The sequence below is a fragment of the Rissa tridactyla genome, chromosome 7 (genome assembly GCF_028500815.1).
Source record: "Rissa tridactyla isolate bRisTri1 chromosome 7, bRisTri1.patW.cur.20221130, whole genome shotgun sequence".
Lineage (NCBI taxonomy): Eukaryota > Metazoa > Chordata > Aves > Charadriiformes > Laridae > Rissa > Rissa tridactyla.
In genome coordinates this window covers 45,274,566-45,298,585 of record NC_071472.1, presented here as the reverse complement: position 1 = coordinate 45,298,585, position 24,020 = coordinate 45,274,566, and the positions used below count along the sequence as shown (strand labels likewise).

Here is a 24,020-nt window from a genome sequence, read left to right as displayed (position 1 = left end):
TGAACGTTATCAGGCAGTAACACTAGGCTGATAAAGATTTGGCGATTGCTCACCCTGACAATCCAACCGGAGTTTGGCAGACCACGGACAGTTTTAACCGAAGAGATGGCCGGCGGCACAGCTGGTCACTGCTCCGTTGTCTGGGGCAAAACTGTTCTGCAGCCGTTTAAAACTACATTGCAGCATTTCAACTCCATCACGTAAATAAATAGTTTTAAAAGTCCATTCTCGAAATTCAAAGAATTCATTGAGGGAGCCTACTGAGCTCTCAAGTCACTGAGACAGGACGCTGCTCTCTACACACTTATGTCATGGTTCCAGGAGAGGAAGGTATTCTCGTTGTGGCTTTGCTAGTTTACCAGCGCCATACACATAACAAGTGTTTCCAAGCTCATGAACCTGGATGAATTATGTGCATATATGAGTAATTATGTCTTCTTAATTTTGAAAGCAGAACAGATACAGTTAAGACAAACCAAATTTCTACAGCTGTCCATACCAGAAGCGGTATCATGATATCTGCACGCTCTGAAAAAACGCTTCTGTAAGACAGCCATACTGAACAGCTTTCAAAGGCTGCTGAATATCCCAATGTGGCGAACCATCTAGAAGAAAACCCACAGACACCCTCCAGTACAGATCTCTACACCAAAAGCTTGCTTCATCAGAAGATTTTGAAAGCACAAAGCAAAAGAAAATTTAACTACAAAAGAATGAAGTAGGTCAGTGGTGGGAAAATCCCCAAAAGGTACAAGAAAAAAAGACTTAGCCATCCTTCTCGAAGAGCGCAGTCACTGTAAGCTTGGTAAAAGCCAATGCGACGTCGCATTGTGCTTCGCAAACTCAAACAACTTTCAGAAGGCTTTTCTTCCGAGAAAGGCAACATCCAGCTAGCAAATCAGTCTGGTTCTGTCACACAAACTCCATAAATGAAAGCCCTCTGGTCTGAAGCAATGATTATCTGGTAAAGCTGAAACTCAGCGCAGAAAGGGGAACTTCACACTAGGAGAATGTTTACAGGAGGGGGGAAGAGTTTCCAATTTCCTGCCGTTTTGCAAGAGTGCAGTTTCAAAGGGCCAGAGCTGAAGGTGAGCGACACAGCAGTAATCCCTCACCACCATTTTAAGGACCATTTTGGAAGTCATAACACTATGGCTGCACTTGAGCCAGCACCCAGAAAACCACGTTCTGACTAAAGCTAGAAAGTCAGTAAGAAAAAAACCTGAGAAACATAACTGGTGAAAGGAACCTGTTCAAGTTATATCAGTATTTCATACAAATACAGAAAGAAGTGGAATCTGGACAGTGGAATTTTTCAGACTGCCCCAGCACACTAGGAGAAATCTCCAGTTTCATTCCCAGCACTGCTCAGTCATCTAGAAACCCTTGCCAAGCCCATCAAGATCTATTCTGTATGTTTTCTCTTTTTTTGAAAAAGAAAGTGCTTTTAAGAAGTACAAAAGGCTTCAGATTTGTGGCAGGGCTTGCTTCCATGAACTCAAAGCAGGAGTGAGAACACGAGAAAGGATTACAGGCCTGCACCTCCCATGCAAAAATGCTGGAGTTCCGAAGTGGAGAGAAAGCTCGGTCTTCTGGTAGAGCTCCATTGAAATGCTGCTTCAGATCCTTCTCGTCATACACAAAACAAAGAACATCTTGAACATTTCTAAACACGTAGTAAAAGCCTACTAAAGGTTAGTGAAACAAATACAGCTGCTTCAGCAGACAAACCAAGCCTAACCAAGTATCAAGAAAATGAGACTGGCAAAGTTCAAGGGCGGGAATGCCAGTAGCTATAATAAATTCCAGCCTCAACAGCAGATCATAAAAAGAGCTAAAAAATTCCTAAAATCTGGCTTTTCACTTAAACCCAGATGTCCCTTTTAATCCAAGAGCACCTTTTCCTTTGCAGCACAGAACCGCCCGGGCAATAGGAATATAAAGCCTCCAATACTCAAATGCATCATTTCTTGTCAAATTATGCCTTGGACAAAAACAGCCCCAGAGACCACTGATATTTTCACCCACATCAACCGGTACTGAAGAAAAGCCAAAGGAAAAGCCTTCTGTACCTGGCACCTTTGACAGAGGGCAAGGTGGCAGGCTAGACCATTTGCTGAGCTGTTGCAAAAGGTCTGCCATGAACGCGTCATGTTGGTGACCTCTACTAGTAGCAACAACAGCAAAGCACACCTTACAGAAGTGAGGCCAAGGACATCAACAACATGGCAGCCCATCCCATTTTAATCCATCTCCCAAATCAACTGTAAGTTCTTGAGACCTCCTCGTGCCCAAGCTGAGATGAAGAAAAGATGTCCATCCCTCAGGCCAAGCAGTTTCACTAACTCCCACGTTGGCTTTGCCATCCCAAGAGAACAGCTGCTCCCTTACTCCCAAAAAGGGACTTTTGGGGCTTGGCAACCAAACATCCATCACCATCCACCAGAACAATCCCAACAAAGCAAAACTAACCAGCCATCTCCAGTAGTCACCTTCCAACTGCTCTCAGACACTGCATCCAAGATAAAGCTCCCCAAGAGAAAGCCTCCCCAGTGTTCCGAATAGCAGAAGGCTCCTTACGCCCCTGTCTGGGAGGCTGGGAAGACAGAAGCTCCACTGAGGACTAGAGCACACGCAATCCACATTCAGGCTGCAAAGCAAGCAGGAAAAAAGAAAACATGATGGGACTCTTGACCAGGCTGTCCCACAGAAGAACCAGTTTCCCACAAACACATGCCCTGCACTGCCTCAGCTCCCCTTGAGGGCCAGAGCAACAGCTCCGTTGTCGGGACCCCGGCCTTTCCCCTCACACTCACCTACTCTCCCCCAGGGGACCTTTGGGTCTCCTCCAGTGCCTTCTGTAGCCCTGCCCCATAGCTCCAGCTCCCATCACATCTTCTACCTGCTGTGGCTGGCCCGATGGCTGGGCAGGAGGCAGCAGATGCGTGCCTGGCCTGGAATCTCATCTGCGCCAACCGGCAGTAACCAGCACGGGTTACAACTCAGAGGTCACGTCATTCAGTGAGGGGGAAAAGAGCCCGTCCAAACCACAACAGAACCTCAAGCCCCTTCTCTTTTTTCATACGAAAATTCTCAAGAAATCTGCAGGAACTCAATGTCTTTAAGAGCTGTATATCAGTGTCAACTTTGGCTGAAAAGTCTCTAGTGGAAGGAGGCAGCCAGCCTACACAACTTTCTTCTTTGAGTACCCAGAAGAAATACATAGAGAGTCAGAGACAGAACTACAAGCTGCTACAGACAAGACCTTTTTTTTTTTTTTGTTTGTGTTGCATTGCGTCTCTCTTTTTCAGTCATTCCAGGCCCATTTCCTTCTCCACATTTCCATTTGTATGAACCATCCCTGTGCCTGTGGAGAATGTCATGTTATAAAGAAAGGACAGCAAATTTTATCCTTGCCTGAATATATCTTGTATTTTGTTCCAGCTTAGACTTAATTTCAAACACCAATACTCCCCAAAGCCCTTCCAAAACCTAAAAAAAAACCCAACAAACGGATGCACTTCAAATATAAATGCATTTATGCTTGTTTTTCTCTATTATACTTGGGGTAATTCCACCAGCTCCACCAGCTACACATGAGGGAAGAATCAGGCCCGCAAAAGCGAGCTTTCACCATCTACTCTGCTCCTGATAAGCTGCTACATCTGCACCAGCAAATTAGTATTGCAGTCAGCTCGCCACCAGCTCTTGGCAGCTTCCACGCTGTAGGACTTCAGCATCTTCTGCTTCCTGGATTCTTCCCCTTTAACCGTGTATTCGCTGTTTATTTACACAGACATTTTCTAGGGAACTGCAAGAAAGTTTAGGAGACTTCACTTGGCCTGCTTTTGGTCATTGTATTTATTCACCTTACTAAGAATAGTTTGATATTTTGCAAATATCAATTGCAAAAACTAATTTTTAATCTTCCCATGGCCAGTATTTGAATTCTGTGGTACATTTCAGGGACTGCATCAGTGTTACTAATCCCTGACCTAGCTGCGAGCTGCTAGTGCCACCTGGAGTTTAACAGCTATACATAAAGCACACCGAAGCCCAAAGACACTTGCAAACATTTTCAGCGCACAGCCTGTAAAAGCACACATCCAGCAGCACCAACCTCTGCGCAACATCTATGCACAGTGGATCTCACTTCCAAAGCCTGGACGCTCAAAAAATTCAGCCCAGTGAGCCACGCTGAGATGGTCGGAAGTGCTTAGCGCTGCCAGCACCAGAAACCTCAGCCCAAGAATGGACAGCAAAAGCCACCAAGTATTTTAAGAAAAACCTCATCTCAAGCAAGGCTGGTAAGCACTTGAAAAGTGCCTCAGCCTCTTGATTGCCCATACAAGCTTAAAAACATAGATCAAAGTATATCTTTATATCAACCATGAAGTTAAAGTACGAAAACCAAGCAGCCCACACTATTTCAGATACAAGGTGCCTCCTAATAATCACTTGCCTTTGGATACAAGTAAAATAGAGGTATCCGGGACACCCTGGTGCTAAACTGCAGGCTCACTTAACCAGTAAAGGCAGAACAATCCAACTGGACTGCAGCAAAACTGTACCTGTGGTAGCAGAGACACAACAGAATAATTTATACAATGTCAGCGGGGTCAGGCTTTGGGCATCATTAATCCATTGCCATTGTGTTGCCTACCATGAAAGGCACAGCTGCATTTAGAAGTGCTACAGCAGAAAAGAACAAAGCAAAGAACACGTTGGAAATACACAGTATGAGCAGCTTAAGAAATCCAGGTCCTTGGAATCTCCTAAGTAAACAATCAGCTCTTCAGGGGTTTGAGTTTGGTTTTCTCTGTTTTATTCCTGCACATTTAAGAGAAGGACATCAAAGACAACCTGAAGCACCACTAAATACAACTGTAACTTGATAAGGACAATGAAACTGGCTGTCAGTGTGCGACATTATGGTTGACCTCCAAATATTTCAAGAGGTCGGCTGCAGTAAAACCATGATTCCCGAAACGACTGGCCTTTGCTTTCATATTTGGCATAACAATTTGTTTGCCTTTCAGGCTGAACATCACTAACAAGAAAACATTTGGCAAATCAAAGAGCAGTTAAGACTAGTGACGGTTAACACCCCAACCAGAGCACAGGTCTTTGCGCTAATGCTGTACTGACTTTACAGCAGCAGGAAAATGTAAAAGATGGTCAATATTTTGTACTCCTGAAATAAGCACAGCTGACACAGGGGATGCTGAAGGAACACCCGCAGATTCACAATGTTTGCGTGGTTGGGTTTTTTTTTTCCACAGACACCTTTCTATTAAAACAGCAGCTTGAGACTCCCTCTAAAGCTAAAGAAGGATTTAAATTCACTTCCTGAAAAGTCAGCAGCTCTGGAAAGGCAAACTTCACCACATACAGAATCTTCCTGGTACCCAGGCCAAGCAAAAAAAACTTCCAGCCCAGCAGGGATTGTTTCAAGAACCTACAAGCAACTGCACAAAGCAAATGAGAACACGTTACGCTGTATCTACTAATCAGCCCAGGAAACATTAATATGAAAACTTTCCTTCTATTTTCAGTTTATTTCATGTCATCTACCTAAACAGATGAAGTTACTAAAGCATTAACACAGCAAAATGGTACCACTGCAAATATAACACACAGCCAAATACTCCAACCGTCAGACTGCCCCAGCTATATTTATCATTTGGAGGCACTAAATAGTTTGTGCTGTATTTGTATTTTATGCAAGACTGAACACTGAAAGGGAATCAGCGTTTTCCCACAACACAAGATTGGCTACAACTTTAAAAAGCAACTATTACAGAGCATCTTTTATAAACGTATTTGCAACTAGGCAACTACAAGGGCTTACACCTATACAACCCAATAGGCGAGGCTGTATTTAGCTGAGATTCAACCCCGGTGCTAAAATAAAACCATTGCTTAAGCAATATTCAGTTTACCTGCAGGAAAGTAAATTTGTCTGAAGGTGAATCAAAATAAAGGGTTGGCATTACAGTAGGCTGAAGAGATGCTGTTCAAAGGCAAACTTCTGTTACACAACTACAGTTTAAAAGAACAGCTTTCTCCTGAATCACTAGTACTAGTTTTTCCTTCTCTTGGGCTAATTATGCCCTCAGGGATAATCTTGAAAAGACACTGAACCTACACGCAAAGCAAGCAGTTGTTGCTAAATAAATTAGATTATCTTTTGACTACATTGCACTTGTTATTTTGGGGGGAATGGTGCTGAGGGAAGGAGGGAGTGGTTTTATTTTTATAGCCACATAAGCCTTTCTTAGGGTGTTATTTGCGGTGGGGGGTGGGGGGGGCGATGGGAAAGAGTGTTATATGGCATGTGAAAAAAGAAAGGCACCTTCTGTTCTTCAGTGGTGAGTGACCATTAAAGAATTAAGTAGCAGAGGAAAGGAGGGGAGGGTTGTGCCAGTCAGAGGCAGTCGTAGCTGTAAGGATACAGACACAATGGTTTCAAGTCTTTGAAACTGCAGATTTAAGTAAGTGGATGCTACTAGTTGATCCAATGCTGGCACTTCCCCGAATGTCGAAGGCAGGGAGAAATACATGCCTACTTATCTGGATAATGAATTCTTGTCCCTGGAACATCACAAGGAAATCTGAGTTCTCTGGGGAGCTTGCCTTTGTGTCAAAAAAATTACGGTAGGAAGGTGACCTTCCCTCCCGCACTGCTTTCATTTTTTCAAATGACCACTTTTTATGAATCATTAGAAAGGCACCGTTCAGTCGCTCCCCAAACCTGAGCCAATAGAGACTGTGAGCCAGTGTGAACCACTCCTGCCACTACCACAGCACGGCGAGAGCAATGCGCCACAAAGAAGCCTGGGCAAGTCAGGACCCCAGGCAGTCTCCACAGCCCTACTAGGGTTCCTGTGCCCCAAAGCAAATCCTGAGATGTCTGGGGAACTTGGCACACCCTTCCATGGAGTCAGCGGCCCCTCTAACCTCTCCAAACCGGGGACTTGCAACAGACAAGCATGCTCACCTCCTTGCTGCCCATTTCTAGACAACCACTTCTCCAGCAGCCCACTGCCCCAGCCCTGCTAGCCAAATCCACCTGTCCTCCAAACACCTTTGCAGGCCAACAGAACGATTAGACTTCTGGATCAAACACAAGCAGTAGTAACTAAATAAATGAATAAATAAAAATAAAAGGCCCTAAGAGTGCTCCAGCTCCTCTGCAGCAAGCTGCAGTGTAACTGCCACCACACTACAGCCTGCAGAATTGAAGCTGAAAACAAGTATCAAACCAGGCTCCTACAATCCCTCCGCTGGTCCCAGCCAGCAGCACCACTACGGACATGAAGGAGGCAAAGTCGCTGCCACTCCTTGCTAAGGCTTTACTTCATTCCTTCAGAGTATGTATTTAAAGAATGGCTCTTTACTTTGTAGCTGTGCTAAGGCTAATGCAAAAACCTAATGACCAAACACATCAGATACCTGATGGGCAGGATGCAACACCAGTCACCTGGAAAAGCTCGGGCTGAAGAACAGCTGAGATCCTGGAGAGAAAAGGTTTTGGGATCCCACAGCTGCTGGACTCGCACAGAACACAGCTGGAACTTCAGAGCCCAACTCTGCAGCAAGGTGCCTTGCACCGCACGCGATAACCAGAAGTGTGTTCTCAGAAGCATCAGGAGAAATACTATTAATTTAGCAAGGAAGAAAACTGAACACACTCTTATCCTAAGAGATAAAAGAAATTAGACTAAACCCCCTTCAGTCTCAGCTGAGCAGCATAGGGAAGCTCCCATCACCCTTCTCCTGGCTCTGCCACTCAGAACCGAGGCTTTCAAACTGCAAGGCTGTCAGCCCGGCTCTTCTCATGCTTCCCCTTTGTTTTAAAAAAGGCATTAAGTTCATCAAAACTCTTCCCTACAGCTCACAGGAAAGCTACTAATCTAGTCATCTAGTAGATTGTTAAAGTTAGTTTGAACTACTTCCTTTTCTGGAAATAAACTTTCAGTAACAAGATCAGAGTTTGAAATAAAAGAACTAAGATGCAAAACAGAGATGCAAAGCTGATCTTTAAATATTCTTTGAGAAACCTACACTCTGGGAGCTAGAAGCACGTGGGACTGTCATCTTCTCTCTCAAGTTGCCTTAGCAGATACATGAAGCCCTGTGAACCCTGATACACTCTCCACACACTATAGCGTGCATCACGGTGAGGTGCATTACCCAGCTTTACAGTCTGCCCCTGCAACAACGGGATACAAACAGCCCCTGCCTCTGGTTAGAGCCTCCCCATGACTGAGGATCCAGAGCAGTGTCTTTAACATAAAGAACACCATCTTTCGCTTGCTCTGTTAGAAGTCTACCCCTAAAACTTCAAAGCCTGCTCCACCATCTGGTCTTTGCAGAACCTCACCTTGTTTTGTGAGCGCTTCCCTCAGAGCCGGCGTAATCATCTCTCTCTTTTCACCCTCCTCCTTCCTCCCAGCGTTCTCTCGAGTCAAGCTCATTCCAACATCTTCCTCGAGCTCACGTTCTCTCTGTTTAAAGACAGTAAATTACAGCCATTTAGATTCAAGCATCATGTTTTAAACACTGTGGCACAGTTCAGCCATGGATCTGCTAAACTTAAAACTGACACAAGTGCCCACACATGAATTCTTGCGTTCGTGTAATCCTGCATTTTATCCCTCTTCCCATCAGACTCTGACCCTTTGGTAATCCAGGACACTAAATTTAAAAAAGAAGAAAACCCACAACACACTAGATTTGTTCCACTAGCACAGCAATAAAATTCTCTAGGACATTTTAAGAAACAAGGTGTTTGAATCTCATCTGAGAGCGAGAGGGACTCAGGGTTTAAGCCCAAGTGTTCCACGATTGCACAATAACCTCATCTCTCCGCCAAGCACAAACCGAAGGGAACAAATCATTTTGTGCCTGACACGCAATTGCCTGGAGTGATAAGCAGCTGTTGTCCTAATTATTTGGGACAGGTCAGGGAAGAAAGCTGCATCACTACAAGGAGTTAGACAGCCCAGGAGTTCCCAGAGTAGAAGCCGCGGCCTCCAAAAGTCACCTAGAGAGGCAGACAAGTCCACCACCAAAATTCGGTGATCACCAAAGGCCCTGCAAGAAAAGGCTGTTTCCCCCTACCCCGCAGCCAACTCCAGACACACGAGCTGCAGCATCCCACCGACCTTTACCTTCCACCAAATGCTGCTTTACAGGACATGGTTCAGCCCTTGGGGCTTACTTAAAACAAAATGCAGGAGTATCACGGAGTAGCATAAAGTTACAAGCAGGAGAAACATAAGCACAGAAGAAATTGTGAATCCTCCGCTGTATAAGTGCCACTGCTGAGACTTTATGGGTATTTATTGTTTCATGCCTGCACTAAGAAGCATGAAAGTGTAAATAATTACCTTTGATATTTCATGCAACTTATAATCTGTCAGTTCTTTACGGCTTTTTTTGAAATATTAGAGGAGTTATGGATAAACAACAAAACAAAAAACAGAGGACGTTCTGTTTTCACAAAATTCTGGCTATTTCACATCCAAGCCACTTTTGTGCCAAAGACATCAAGAAGTTCATACAAGCACTTCCAGTTTGAGTCTACCCACCAACTGTTCGCATCCCTGAGGAAACCAGTGCTCTTGACTTGCCAAACCGTGTGCTTCACAAACAGGGAAAGCAGACACAGACAGATTTCTTTTGTACCTGAGCAAAACTTCAGAAATTAAAGATGCCTCAGAAAGAAAAAAAAAAACCAGAAAAATACAAAACCAACGCACTTAAAAAAAAAACCCACACAGACTCAGAGTTTCAAGGACAGAGTTCCTAATAAGCGCTTAAGATGGGAAGAGGAAAGTGAAACATTTAGGGGCAGAGTTTACCACCTTTCCTACTCATTTTGAATAAACCTTTCCTCGGTTTCGGTGAGGTTGTCCAACAAAGGTATTTTCTAGTGACCAGTGACACAGCGTGGTCCTTACTTAAGGAAAGGCGTTTCCATCTTCTACTTCCTTTCACTCCCTTTGCTGAGTTTTTAGGCAGAATTATTTGGTTTCTGTAACGCACCAAAACTTCCCTGAAAGGCTAGCTCTATTAAGTACTCAGCGCTTGTTGAGTATAAAAGCTCATTTCTTGAGACTTGACCTTCATTCATCAGGAAGATGCTTCCTCAACAGTAAGATATTAATCTCACTGGAAAACCCTCATGCATAAGGAAGGAAGGGGCTAAAATCCTCATTTTTTAACTATTAAGTCTTAAACAAAGAGCTTCTCCTCCCACAAGCTCTCATTTAACCCCCAACTAGGCCCAGTTGTCCAGTTACAAAGGAAAGGCACCATCTCAGCACACATTTCTCAGCTACTCGAAGCAAAACACTACGCAGGATTTACAAGTGGACACATGCTGGCCTATCAAGCTCTACAATCTCATGCCAAATTAATTCTCCCAGAAGAACTAAATATGCATTATGGAGCACATCATAATATTAAAAAAATGCATCAGCTGACTTCAGTACAAATGAGACATCCCATCCAAGACAGTCTTCAGATACAGAAAAAGTCCTTCTGAATTTAGAGGGCTTCCATTTCTACCCGCTTCCTGTGCCTATTACTGCAATATGTGAGGAAAGTACATAAACATAAGAAGAACAAATAAAACTGCCTTACTGGCAGGGCAGAAACATTTATTTCAATAATCATTTTTCCCCTCACAGAGATAATAATATCCCCCCTCCTCCATCCTGATGTGAAAGCGTATAAACAAAATAATCATTTGTTTTTCTCTGAACTGCAATACCTGACTTGTTCGGTTTGGCAGGTGATTGGCTTCAGATATTTCTTGCGGGGAAATAGAATTCACAGCCCTGGGAGTTTTACTTATTTGCTTAATAAACCTTTCATATCTATTATTTAGAGTTTGAGCAGAGAGAACAAAGTTAACTTTGCACTGAGCAAACTTCTCAAGTTCTGGTGATTTAGCAGAAAGCCCTGTAGTAAATCTAAGGCAAATTACTGTCTTTCCATAACAAATCAAGCAAGTAGTGACAAGAGTCAGCTTTTCCTGCCCTTGAAATACTTCACTGCTGAAAAAAAAACTGAAGAGTCATCCTCTGGTCTGTGTTCACAAAGAAGAGGACCTACAGATGAGAAGACCTAGGGGTACCCCCCAATTTCTTGGCACCACAAGGCTCAGCACAGCTCCTGCTGCAGCCTGATGGGGTTTTTTTTGTTACTGCCATTGAAGCAGACCTGAAAAAAAGCAATCAAACCACAGCTGTGAGGACTTAGGATGACCTCCTCTACAGGTGAAGGCAAAAAAAAAAAAAAATCTCTTTATCTCTTCCCTTTTATTGCCATGCAGGCAGCACAACAGCCAGCACACACTTTTTGGGGAGGCAGAAGCCCATTTTTGATGGGTCAAGAGCACAGAGTATTGAGACAGGGCACAGACATGAGACAGGGCTCAGCATTCCCTGTGCCAAGGCAGAGGTGCCACTGCCCCTGTGACAAATCACAGTTCAAGCGTTTCAAAGGATTTCCTAAAAATATGCCTACCAAACTCATCCACAACCACATCCAAATATGACCAACAGGACATCCTACCACTGCTTCTCCTCTTTGAAGTGCTCTCTCCAGGATGTCAAGGTGCCCGATATCCCCCCGTGTTTTCCATTTTATTACATCAAACGCTCTCCAAACTACCACTACAGGGGTGAGAAAAACAGAAGAAAAGAGGAAAGCTAAACTCCATGCAAAGAAGCATTCCCTAAATTAACTTAATTTAGCATTTTTAGCCTCCTGGCTCAACTTATTGATGTGCCATGGCTGGGGAAAAAAAACCAAAACATACAAACTGAAAAAAACCCCGCCATGCTCCCCAAGAAGTTTTTACTCCCAGAAGGAAAATGACACAAAAAAAAAATATCCCAGTTTTGACTAAACTTCTTTCCTACTTAACCTCCCAGTGGTCAAACAAAAGGGAACCCCTGGCCTTGTCATGATTTACAGCCTCATCCATCAAAAGGCTCCAGGATCTTCTAACAAATGAAAGGCACAAACATTAAGAAAACAGTAATACATCAGGGGCTGGAGCCAGGACTAACAGAATCAGCGTTAAGGGAAAATGTTGGCAAGACTATCAGGAAAAGACTGCCTGGCAGCAAGAAATATTAGCAAAACTTTCCCTGGGGAGTCGTTAAATGAAGTATTAAAGTTCATGAATTACATGAATGAAGAGTGAAAGTTCACACCAAGCAGAGCTCTGAAGCAAGGCTCCAGTGGCAAGAGGACAGCGAGAAAAGCTGACAACTTTTCCCCCAGTTCAGGCTCAGCTGTCAATGCCACCACAGGGAAGAGCCACATGGGGGTTTTTTGAAAGTTGATTAGACATCAGGCAGCCCGTCACTCGTTTCCTTACAAACTGCCTTCCTGCAAGACTAAAACACATGAAAAAAAAGAACAGGACAGGGAACTGGCTTCCACAAAGATACTTTTGAACACGAGGAAGAGGAGCAGAAGACTGCTAGGGCACTGTGGGGACCTTCCTGCCTCAGGTACAAAGCTCTGGCTGTCACAACCCAACCGTAACAAACGGAGACGGAACTGCAATTTGCTCAGTCCACGGCTGAAACACCCTGCCAATCTCACAGCGACGCGGGATACCCAACTGCTGTCAGTCACCAATAAAAATGGCTTTGAGCATTTGCAAGTGAGCACCAAGACGAACGCTGGAAACCTAGATCAAGTAATCGGTGAACCAGCAAACACTCCAACAGCAAGAAAATCTTATTAAAAATAGCTACTAGAGTCTACATAATCACAGGCTACATGCCCACCCCATACATCGCTGCCCAGCTAAGCGCAAAAGCCTGAACTGAAGCAAAAAGCAGACAAGGCTGGAAAGCACGACAGCTGAGAGATGGGGAACGTGGCAATCCATTACCTTGCCACTACTGAAATAAGGGGTGGCTTCATCAAAAGCAAAAATCTTGGCATGCGTTTCCAAGAAGTGTCCCTGAAATGGGGAAAACCCCTGAGAAGTTCTGACTGAAACCAGAAGTAAATGAAAAAACAAACAACCAAACAGGAAAAAAAAAAAACCCACACTCAAAGGCAAGATTTTTTTTTTTCTCCTAGAATAGAAACCTTTGTGAATGTTCAATGACAAGCTAGATGGAAGTCTCCATTCACTTCTACCTTACTCTGCTGCAGAATAACAGAAGGTCCCTCGCGTTATTCTCAGGCAGCAGGTACTAGCTGAGCTGCCATCTGAAGGATGCTATTCAGACAGACCTGCAGCTCAGCACCCACAGAGGCAATCTTTTTTTTCCTTTTGTCTAAAAAGTCAAGGCTGAGATTTTTTGGACGTATACAACATCATTTTAAAACCCAAGCTCATGCAGACAAGTAATGACAGAAGACTTATGCTGCCATCCAACTGAATCAGTCTGAAAGGGCACTGTGCATCTTCTCTGAAAATGTGGAAGGATAAACAATCCCACCAACATCCATTTTCTCGTAGGTTCAACATTGGCCAGAATCCTCAAAGACAAAAAAAATTCCCAGATCGCAACTCTAAAAATACATCTGCATGGCTCCAGGGGGGGTTAGGATTGCTTCACTGCGCTATAACTTCCCCGCTCTGCTGTAGGGAAGGATTTTACAAGGTGCCATTAAACCACAACTCCATTTCACATACTGCTGCATGAGTCTGTCGACATTTGTTTGATTTGTGAAACTTCCTTGGACACACCATGCAGAAGACTGATTTTCAAAGGAAACGAGAATCAGAACTAAAAATGTGTCTGTCTCCACCCAAAAGTGACTAGCTTATACTTGAAAATTGGGCCATATATTCACATTTTTATTCCTTTCCTCTGTGCTACAATAATCAGAACTAAAATTCAGGTAACATGATTTAACAAGTGTCCCGAAATGCCCAGCCTAAAACCAGTAAGATTTTCCACTTCAGCCTATTCCGCTTTCTCACACGCAGAGCGTGCAGCACACATCCTTTCACAACACCTTGCCATATTTTGCAGATTATTTTTTTTAAAATGGCTCTGACTTTTCCACTCCATCATTTCTTTCTTTTCCTTACAGTTTAGGACTAAAAGGGCATTTCATTTCAACTCCAATCTTTCAAGTGGTCAAAACGCCATGCACACATTTAAAAAGAAAAAAAAAAAAAAGAAAGTGCGATGAATTTTGCTTCTACAGTAATTTGCTGTGTTTGAAGAAGCCTCCAGTCAATCTGAGCTAGTACCAACTAGGGGTGTATTTCTCAGTAGCAGCAGCTCTTGTGGAAAAGCCAGCCCTTGTGAGCAACAAAGCTGGTTGGACTGCAGACAACTATTTTGTATTAGAAACCCTGAATGCCTTCCACAGAACGGAAGGCATCCAGTTCACCGACACAACTCAGACCTCAGCAAGCAGCAGCCGGTTCTCATATGTGCCTTAGCTTTCACCCGTCTGCAGAATTTTTGTAATGCAGTAAAGCCATAAAATGTTAACACAGGTTACAGAATCGTACAACTGCCTAGGTTGGAAGAGATCTTCAAGATCATCCAGTCCAGCCATCAACCTAACTCCAGGAAAAAAAAATTATCACTAAACCATATCTCTAAGCACTACATTTATCCATCTTTTAAATACCTCCAAGGATGGTGACTCCACCACTTCCCTGGGCAGCCCGTTCCAATGCTTGATAACCCTTTCAGTGTAAAATTTTTTCCTATTATCCAGTCTAAATCTCCCCTGGTGCAACTTGAGGCTGTTTCCTCTTGTCTTCTTGCCTGTTACTTGGGAGAAGAGACAAACCCCCACCTCCCTACAACCTCCTTTCAGGGAGTTGTAGAGACTGTTGAGCAGAGAGACGCTTTTCCTAGGACCACGAGAGTCCTGAGCACAACTCCCCACTTGGGTCAGTCTTCCCAGGAAGACCATTTTGCCAAAGGCTACGTGCAAAGCTCATAATCAGCAGAAGTCAGCGCTAACCGGAGAGCAGCAGACAAGCCGTACATCCCTGAACAGGAGCTGCATACAAGTCTTCCAAGCACCTGAATTAACAGTTTTGGTCTGTAGCCCGTTCAATGATATGCATCGTCCAGCTTTTCAGAGTGAGTAGATGACAGGCCACAAGATTATCGTAAGAATACAGTATTAAAGTCAAAAGGAAATTGCCTGGTTTCTACCATAATCCATCTTCATTGACTGTAAGATAATGTAAACTAGTCAATTAGGAAAACAAGACAGATATCCAAGAGCCCTGCAGAGCATCCCTTGAGATCCAAAGCCCCACTTTCCAAAATTACAGGCAAAAGAAGAGTCAGAAATGACTTGGTGCTTCATCCTCTCAAGGCACACGCAGCACAGCTCCATGCACACAACCACAGAAGCTGCTTTTCCAGCAAAGCCTTGTGCTTCACACCTGAGTCTCTTCTGCGTGCTTGCTTACAGTAGATGATACATAACAGCACTCCTCTTTTAAAAACTACTGGTAGTTGTTTCGATAGTGCTGATCATCACAGGGGCCCAGCCCAGGTGAGCAGGGTCAGAATGACCCCCTACACAGGGATCACTTACTCGCACAGATAGACCCAGATTGCCTTGCCATGAAGCACTGGCACAGAGGGTCCGGCCGTGCCAGCGGCAAAAAGAAACATCGTTTTCTCATGCAAAAGCTTAACCGCACTATTACATGACAAATCTACAGCATAGTTTGGCACATGTTTAAGTGCTCTGTGCGATTCAAAACCCACTTAATGCCACATTGTAGTGTCCAGCTGCTCCTGTAGAGCTGAGATAACGCTACTTCCATTCTCTTATGCCATGCTCTTCTGTTGAGAAGGCTTTTAGGAGCGGCTCCATCACACCTGCATATACACACCACCTAGCAAAACACAGTCCTCATCTCATGCCAAGCCTCTGCAACCAACAGCAAGAGAGAGATGTCAGAATCTCAGCTCTGATGTGAACAGGGTAGATACTTTGCCTGCTTTGCCAGCCCAAGTATCAGCAAAGGAAGCAAAATTGTGGCTCGTAACAGGAAAGAAAAAGCAGCTCCCACTGCCCATAAGTGGTGCTGCCCTCTACACAGAGGGGCAGGACACTGAGCAATTCGAAGATGCAAAATTTGCAGTTGAGAGCCTCTTACAAACCATACCGACCGCTGGGCAGCCATGGCATATAAGGTTTGCTTGGAGACTCAGCGTGGACAGGCTCACTGCCAGCTGCTCTGCTGAATGACCGATCCGCAGCGTTTGTCTAGTGGAACACGGACGCATTTACTCTATCTCATAACACCTTATCCAAACAATGTATTTATTTGGCAACAGATGCTGCTCTCCCACAGGACAGCCTTGTGCTATTCTCTCCTCAGATACAGCAACGAATTCAACAGGCTGCTTCCTCCATGCTTCTCCCAGTAATTGCCATCAGCAGATAATTACTGTCTGTGCATTGATTTGTGGACTTCCATTCAACTGTGTTATTTGGCTGGCAAGAACCTCAAAAAAAAAATGCACAGAAAAAATAAACACCTGAGAAATGCAGCACAAAGTCTGTGAGAAATAGGAAGCAGATGGGCTGGACTGCTGCAGGCTAAACCCTGATCAGCTCCAACAACAGATGTGGTCAAGAAAGGGTTGCAAAAAAGAAAAAAAAAGAAAAAAAAAAAAGGAAGCCAAATACTCAGAGGGACTTCAGACTTCCAGAATTTTTTGGTATGTATCAGCTCTGCTTCACTACCCATTTACTGACTGATTTACAAGAGACTAAAGAAGAGCAGGGGATATCAGATCTACCACCCAGGTCAAAAATAAGAGTCTTCATTCATAGATCTCAAAGCCCTTTACAAAGGCTTGTCAAGGAAGCCAGAATCATACCACACGTCAAAGGCAGAACGTCCAGCCAGAGGTTATCTTTAAAGTAATTTTTTTCTTTTTTTCCTCTTTTTCCTTGGGTACTCCCAAATCCTGCATGGAAAAGGCAAGCCTCTTTCAATAGCCAAGGTTTAGAGAAGAAAGATTTGAAGATAGGAAAGGGGAAAGGTGAAGCGTCCCTGTGACAAATCCAGACTTTAATGCTAGAAGTAGTCCCCAAGCAGTTAAATGATATTTCTTAAAGCTTATTTTAAAACGTAGGATCATGCTGGATTCTGCGCCAGAGGAGTGGAGGTCGAAATCTAGCCCAGAGACCGAGCTGTTGCAGATAAGAGCACATTTTTCCTATAGGAATCTTTCACCCATTAAATGTCAGAGAAAGTTTTCAGTGAACTCTAAACGCGCACATCATTTTTAGCCAATTCTAAATCTGACAGTTAAGTACCCCAGCCTTATTCAGTTCAGTTAAAGTACAGCTAACAATTCTTGCATGCTCTAAAAGTTTCTGCAGTAAGGCTTTGTCTACAAACATTATACCTTAAATTTATAAATCTTAAAACTCACTCTCCCATTTCAAATAAAACTCCAGCCAACTTCATTAGAAGTTTCTTCACCCAGCGTCAGCAAGGTCTGGTCTTCCATAGCAGCCATATGCTCACAAAAGGCTGTTAGGGAAACATTGCGAGTAGTGTGATTTACAGTCCCAGAGGTGGTAAAATGGCTAACGTAGGATGACTTTTTAGGGAAGAGTGCCAAAGGGGATCAGGAAACCTCTCCTGGGGCAAACGGACATAGAAGTAAACAGAAACTTCTTGAACGTGGTCTCTGGGACACACTTTGTTTCCCCTAAACCCGGTCTCAGTCGTGCTCTCTCACACACACCCCTCCTCTGTATTTACATTGCAAATCTGACTATCAGCATCATTAAACTTCTTGTTTTAGAAAACAAGAACATTAATCTCAAAGTTGTGTCAACAAAATATGCCTGTTTGATTACTTCGCAACCCATCCAAAAAAAAATTAGGATATTATTATTACCATTACTCATGCCTGCAGTTTATAAATATGAAGGTTAATAAAGCCAGTTCATTCCCTGGGAACAAGTCAAGATTGATCTGTCTTTCCAGTTTATCACAATCTCCCAGCTGCGGGAGATAATCTACATTAAGAAATGGTGTCCCTATGATTAATAGCAGTTTTGCAGGCCACAAAAACACCCATCAGATTTCACATTTTATCTGATACATGCATTTCAGGGGAGTAACTTTGGAGGACAAGTAAAGCGTGCCACAATTGTAAAAGTTCGCTTAGTTATTAAATCCCCTAAGAACGACCACTGCCTTCTGCTGCTGCTTAAAAGCAATTTGGAGAACAGGCACAGGTTCTCAGCCTAAAAATAAACAGGTGGAAGGGTAGTAAATGCAGAGAAATCCCAGACCTTAACCCACCTAAGCTGTACGTCACAGCACCACAGCCTTGGGTCATCAGGTACCTGAGAGAAGCAGCCTCAGACCTCCCCAGCCCTCCAGGCCATGGTCGAATTACACACTGTTGGGCTTTTCATGCCTAGCAACTTGGTTTGTGAAAGCCTAAGTGTTATCTGTGCTGATGCAAAGTTTTAATTCCAGTTCAGGACCCAAATAAGTATCACCTGCAACTAGTTCCAGAAATCTAAATCCTCAGGAAAAAAGGGCTGGATTTTAGCAGCTATGAAGTAGTTATCACCACATAGTATGAGATTCGGTAAACAAAGTGTGGAATTTGCCTTTGTATACACCATCATTTAATATATTTCTATCCTGTTGCCATCCAACCCTGTGCCAATTTTGGTGCTCAGATTCAGCGTACCATCACCTTGAACCATGTACCTTTATCCTCAGCAGCTCTTTAAAAATACATCTCTTTTCCAAGGGAGAGTACATAATAGCTACAACTCTACCAGGAAGAGAGGTTCTGGCATTCACCTTGAAGTCCTGAATCCACCTGCCTAACCCAAATGACTGCAAGAATCCAGTACCTGTCTCAAACCCTTTGACAGTATCTTGTAAAGCGCAATGAAATTGCAGTATATGGGGAGAAAAAAAGCTGTAAAACAAAACTCAGCCTTGATTCCCATCAAGTCAAGCAACAGAAGATGGATACAAAATTAAATTAAGATCACCTGCAGAGATGTGAGCAAACATTTATTAGATACAGTCGCCTCCACAGCCTCCCTCTGCCTTTCCCATAAAAGGCAGGACAAGGAATTATGACTGTCTGTGACTGCACATCTGTCTTATCTGCTAGTGATTCTCACAAGAGGCAATACATGCCTGCAAGGGAGATCAAAGACGGACCCGAAAACGTTTCAAATTAACTATACTGCACAAGGCAGAACCTGCTCTTCGCTCTCCCGTATGCAGAGGGGTTAATACACAACACTGACATCGACAAAACCCATGCTAAAAACTGTTAAGCACATTTCAAATCCAAGCAACTCTGCATATGAAGAGGTGTCTGTGATATAACCCTGAAAAACCCAAGTTTTCTCCAAACTTGCTAGCTTATATATGGATAGTTCAGCTACAAAAACCCAAAGCGTTTGCCTGTGTTGGTAAGGATTACTGCAATTTTACACAGTTCGGCATTCTGCGAGAGAAAAAGTGGTGAAAGGGACAACACAACTCATCTGAAAAAGAAAACTTCTCATTGTACAAACTCATAGCCACTAAAGTGAGGATGTGACTTAAACCAAGATGCACTGGATTTAAACATCTAAATCCTCCTGCCTGGGAGCAAGAGAATCTGGTCACGATAAATTACTTTCATAAATGCAGATCTTCCTGCTCTCTGATATCAAGTCTTCAGCATTTATTTTTGTTATAGTAAATAACTGCACCTACGGGATCATTTTACAATTCAAGTGTTTGCATAAACCTGTTGCAAGGCAATGCGCACAGTCCCCAGGAGATTCACCACCGAGACAAAGTCATTCTTTCTCCCAGCTAATGACAGGGATAGCCATGGGTTCAGGCTCCCTCAGGAAATATTTACACAGCTATATCCTGCCATTGCTCTGGAAACGACACCACATTCAAGAGAGCTGAGGATTTACATCGAAGTCACCGCTGAGGACCCTTTCTCCATTACCTGCTCTGGTTACAGGAGCATGAAACCAGAAACGTAAATTGCAGCTACATGCATCAACCATCCAGAACAGGAGTAAAGGGGCCAGCAATGAGAAATACATTGTTCAAGGTTTCAAAATTAACCCAAAAACCTGGGACATGACTATGGCAGCACAGTTCAGTGGCAGCAGCAATCAAGAAAGGCTGATCCAACGTTTTAGGGCCTCCTGTCTCATCAGCTGACAACAGCTCATATCCAAAAGGGCCAGCACACTTCCATGCACAGTACAAGTATACTTCCAGTCCCACACCAACACTTGCACTCTCAGGACTTAACTATTTGCAGAGGCAAGAGGGCAGCATTCAGCTGTCACGGCAGAACAACTGTTTGCCACCTCCTCTGAGGAAAAGGCAGCAGATCAAAAAACCACAGCTTACAACTCCAGATGAGCATCTGTGCTCAGACAGAAGCTGCCGCTCAGATCAGAGAGGCTACTTAGGTCAGAGCCACAAGAACCTAATCTACACAGATACTTACACTTCTGTATTAACTCGTACATACAATGTACAGGCCTCTCACTGCTCAAGCACAGCAACAAGAAAGCTAAGGAGAAAGCAGTCAATTGTTTGAATCATGCATCAGCCAAAATCGTAGATAGCTATGAATTTTCACTGCCTATGTATAAAACCATACCATAGTGACTTCAGCCATGCTTGCTACCAGAACAATGGGCACGAGAAGCTATGAGCAGAAGTATTTTATTACTGTGCTCACTTTTTATTCATAAAATGGACTGTGATACATTGTTTTCCTGGTTTACACTACACCTTGATCATGGTGTTGCCATATTTTGTCAGTCAGTGAAAACTCAATGCCTAATTTCTCATAAAACTGCTGGACAACACCACCTCCCTTCCCTGCTCTAAATCACCTCCCAGGGCAGGGCTGCTACAGAAAATGCAGTTCCCTTTTAGTCACTGACCTCTAGTGGTGAGCACATGCAGGAGAGGAGGAAGAGGACCACCTCACAGCAGTTACACAGGGAGAAAGGATCATTCTTTCTCCCTCCCAAAGGAAAGCTTAACAGTACATCCACCCTTCTCTTGCAAGCTGCAGCACACAAGTCAATACAAGCTCAGGGACAGGAGTACCCACACAGCAGTGTGCCTTGTCCCCAAGTCCACAGAGCCACTCTCCTAGCGTCAGTGTTACAAGCAGCCGAAGTGTTCTCCTCCTTCCCCCTCCCCAAGGTGATGAACGCAGATCCCCACGCTGACCTTGTAACCCCCTTCCCTCCTAAGCACACAGCCTCCCATAATCCACAGCCTGGGTTGCTGTGGCCCAGTGGTGCCATCTCAGCTCAAACTGCTGAGGAAATTGTTAAGCTTTGGGAAAAGGCTCAGAGAAGTCCACACCATAGAGGCACGCAAGATAAGGAAGGTGTAATTGCAGACAGAGGTGGGCTTGTTGAGGGGGGATGGATAGCAGCTCAAGGGTTCACGAGGAAAGACACCACCATGGAAAGATCACTAAGGGACAAAGAAGAGTCCGCAGATGGCAACACAGTACATCACAGGTGCATCCTGGCGCCAACCTTTCCCATCCCGACTGCCAGCTGCCCGGCCAGCAAAGTGTGGGGAGCACACCAAGGCTTAGCCTAGCAGCTATTTAGATCCTCACTCCTTTTTGTGTGCTAGCCAAATAAATGAGTTTGGTTTCCTGCTTGCAGACTGAACACGAGAAAAGAAACATGAACAGAACCACACAGAAAGAGGGATAGTAACACCCTGAAATAAATCAGGAATTACGATTGTCCTTGACAGCCTCAGCACAGGTTAGATCAAGCTCACGGGCTTGCTCTGCCAGCATAGCACCTCACCTTAGGGCGGCAGCCAGCAAGGCACGGAAGGTCTTGCAGCAATGTGTTACCACTTCACCTGCAGCTTTGCTCCCCATCACAACATACCAGCACAACACATGCCTGCATTTCAGCTGACATACCCACGGGCAGATACTGGAACAGGATTCATGTTTAGACACCAGACTGCGAATCACAGTGGCAGAGACATACATTCAGATCTGAATGTTAGTTGTGGAAGTTATTTCTCAGACTGAAAATAATAGGTTTCCATTGCAGCATTTGCTCGGTGAACAAGCCGGTTAGCCCGTAACTAGATCCAACACACCTCCAAGTATGTTCTTCTGGGACAGGTTCTCCAATAGCTCATATTTTATTCTCCCTTTAACTAGACCCTACAGATTCAAATCCAGCAGGTAATATTTTAGTCAATTCAACTGATCAGTGACAAAGACCGGACAGTCCTATACTCATTCTAACAGCAGTACCTTTGCTTTCTTCATGTGGCTCATGATATTGCCAAGATCTTCAACATCGACGACAGCATTTGTGCCTCCAGCTTCCTCAGCATCAGCCTCCTCCTCGCTACTGGTTTCAAACAACCCCTCTGCCTAGGTAAGAGATCAGAGAGAAAAAAAAAAAAAAAGGAATGTATCTGAAGGTTAAACATAAGACCTTCATATATGCTAACCAGCGAAATCAACAAGACTACTGAAAAACAAGGAATAGTCTACAAATACGCTGTACAATGTATATGAGATGCATTTAAACTTGGGGCTTTTATCAGTGTGTATTTTTAAGAGTTCAGAGCACACAGACCGCCTGAAACTCAGTCCGGATATCCTGCCTCCAGATTGCTCTGTTTTCCTCACATGCCTAGCCGATCACGAGAGGCAATACAGAGGAGCCCAGCTCCCACTGCATACTACAACGATCTGGAAGCCTAAAACCCTTTAACTCCTGCAGGTGCCCCCTTCTGAATGCACAGGGAGTGAGAGATCTGCTTTCCAAGTCAACCTCTTCACACAGCAGAAGACTCATCTCCCTTTCTGTACACAGCCAAGATACAGAACAGTAGCACTGGTGTAACAGCAAGATTTAGTCCTCTTGTTCCTGCAGTGGACAGCACTCTCAAATTCACTCAGCCAGAAAAGCCCCGATTTTCCTCCAAAATTCAATATGGCCATTGCAATCATTTCAAATCCACAATAAATGGCTTGCAGGGAGGATTAAAGTGCCATAGCAGCTCTGGGTCTTGCATTGTAGAGCAAGAGAGGGGATTTCTATTCAAAACCTGCAGTCAACACTCCAGAAGGCACACAGATGATTACAGACACATTCAGAGGAAGTACAGGACTTGCTCAGATAACACTCTCCCAACTGTCTTTGGAAAAACCTTGGGATGCAGGCAAAGAACCTAAGCTTCAACAAGTTGAAGCGGAAGCAGATTAACCGCTCACAGAGAACTAAATGCTTCACTTGGCCATGAGACAAAGCAAAGACTCTGATGAGAACCCAGACTGACTCCCTGGAGCATCTGTCACAACATATACCTCGCCATGTTCAGAAAGAAGACTGCATCATATAAATATATGCATATATAAATACAAATATATATATAAATATATGCATATATAGCATCATATAAATGCTATAAATGCTATCTAGCCTAGGTCCATCACTAATGCTTTGGTCCTTCTTCTTGGATGGCTTATTCTACCTGTTAACCACCACGGGATCTCATCCCTCTTCCCCCTCTGCTCCACAACAAGGAAGTATCAAGCTCCCACAGCACCCCTCTGGGCTGTAGGAGGGAGGAGAGAAGTCAAATAGCGCTCCAAGGGGCACTAAACCAGAAACAAGGCCACGCGGATTTTGGCTCTACCTCAGTATTCTCATGTTCTGATGCCCCGTGTTCATGATCTGAGCTCTCTTTGCTCTGCTTCCTTGAAGATTTGCACTTCCCTTTCTTGCACTTCCCACTGCAGGGCTTCTTCTCCCCTCTGCAGAGCGCCTGGAGCCGACTGAGGAACTTGACTTTCCAGGCTTCAAAGTCGGCCTCAATGCTGCCATGCTTGCTCTGGGCCACGTTGCAGTCCCCCTCGGCACGAGTCATGATACGGCTGGCACTGAGCATCCACAGCCACCTGTCAATATTTCTTCCAACCTAGGGCAGGATGAAAGTC

General features: G+C 44.2%; 1 protein-coding gene across 1 annotated transcript in view; it reads right to left on the bottom strand.

Annotated features, from left to right (window-relative positions):
* The window catches only part of LOC128912415 (S-adenosyl-L-methionine-dependent tRNA 4-demethylwyosine synthase TYW1-like), a gene marked incomplete at its 5' end in the record, with an annotated part of 119,835 nt that overhangs the window by 88,971 nt on the left and 6,844 nt on the right, over window positions 1–24,020 (bottom strand). Inside the window, 3 exons of the mRNA XM_054208252.1 lie at window positions 8,387–8,510; window positions 22,323–22,445; window positions 23,720–24,001. Of these exons, the coding sequence (XP_054064227.1) occupies window positions 8,387–8,510; window positions 22,323–22,445; window positions 23,720–24,001 (529 nt within the window). The remainder of the gene's footprint in view (window positions 1–8,386; window positions 8,511–22,322; window positions 22,446–23,719; window positions 24,002–24,020) is intronic.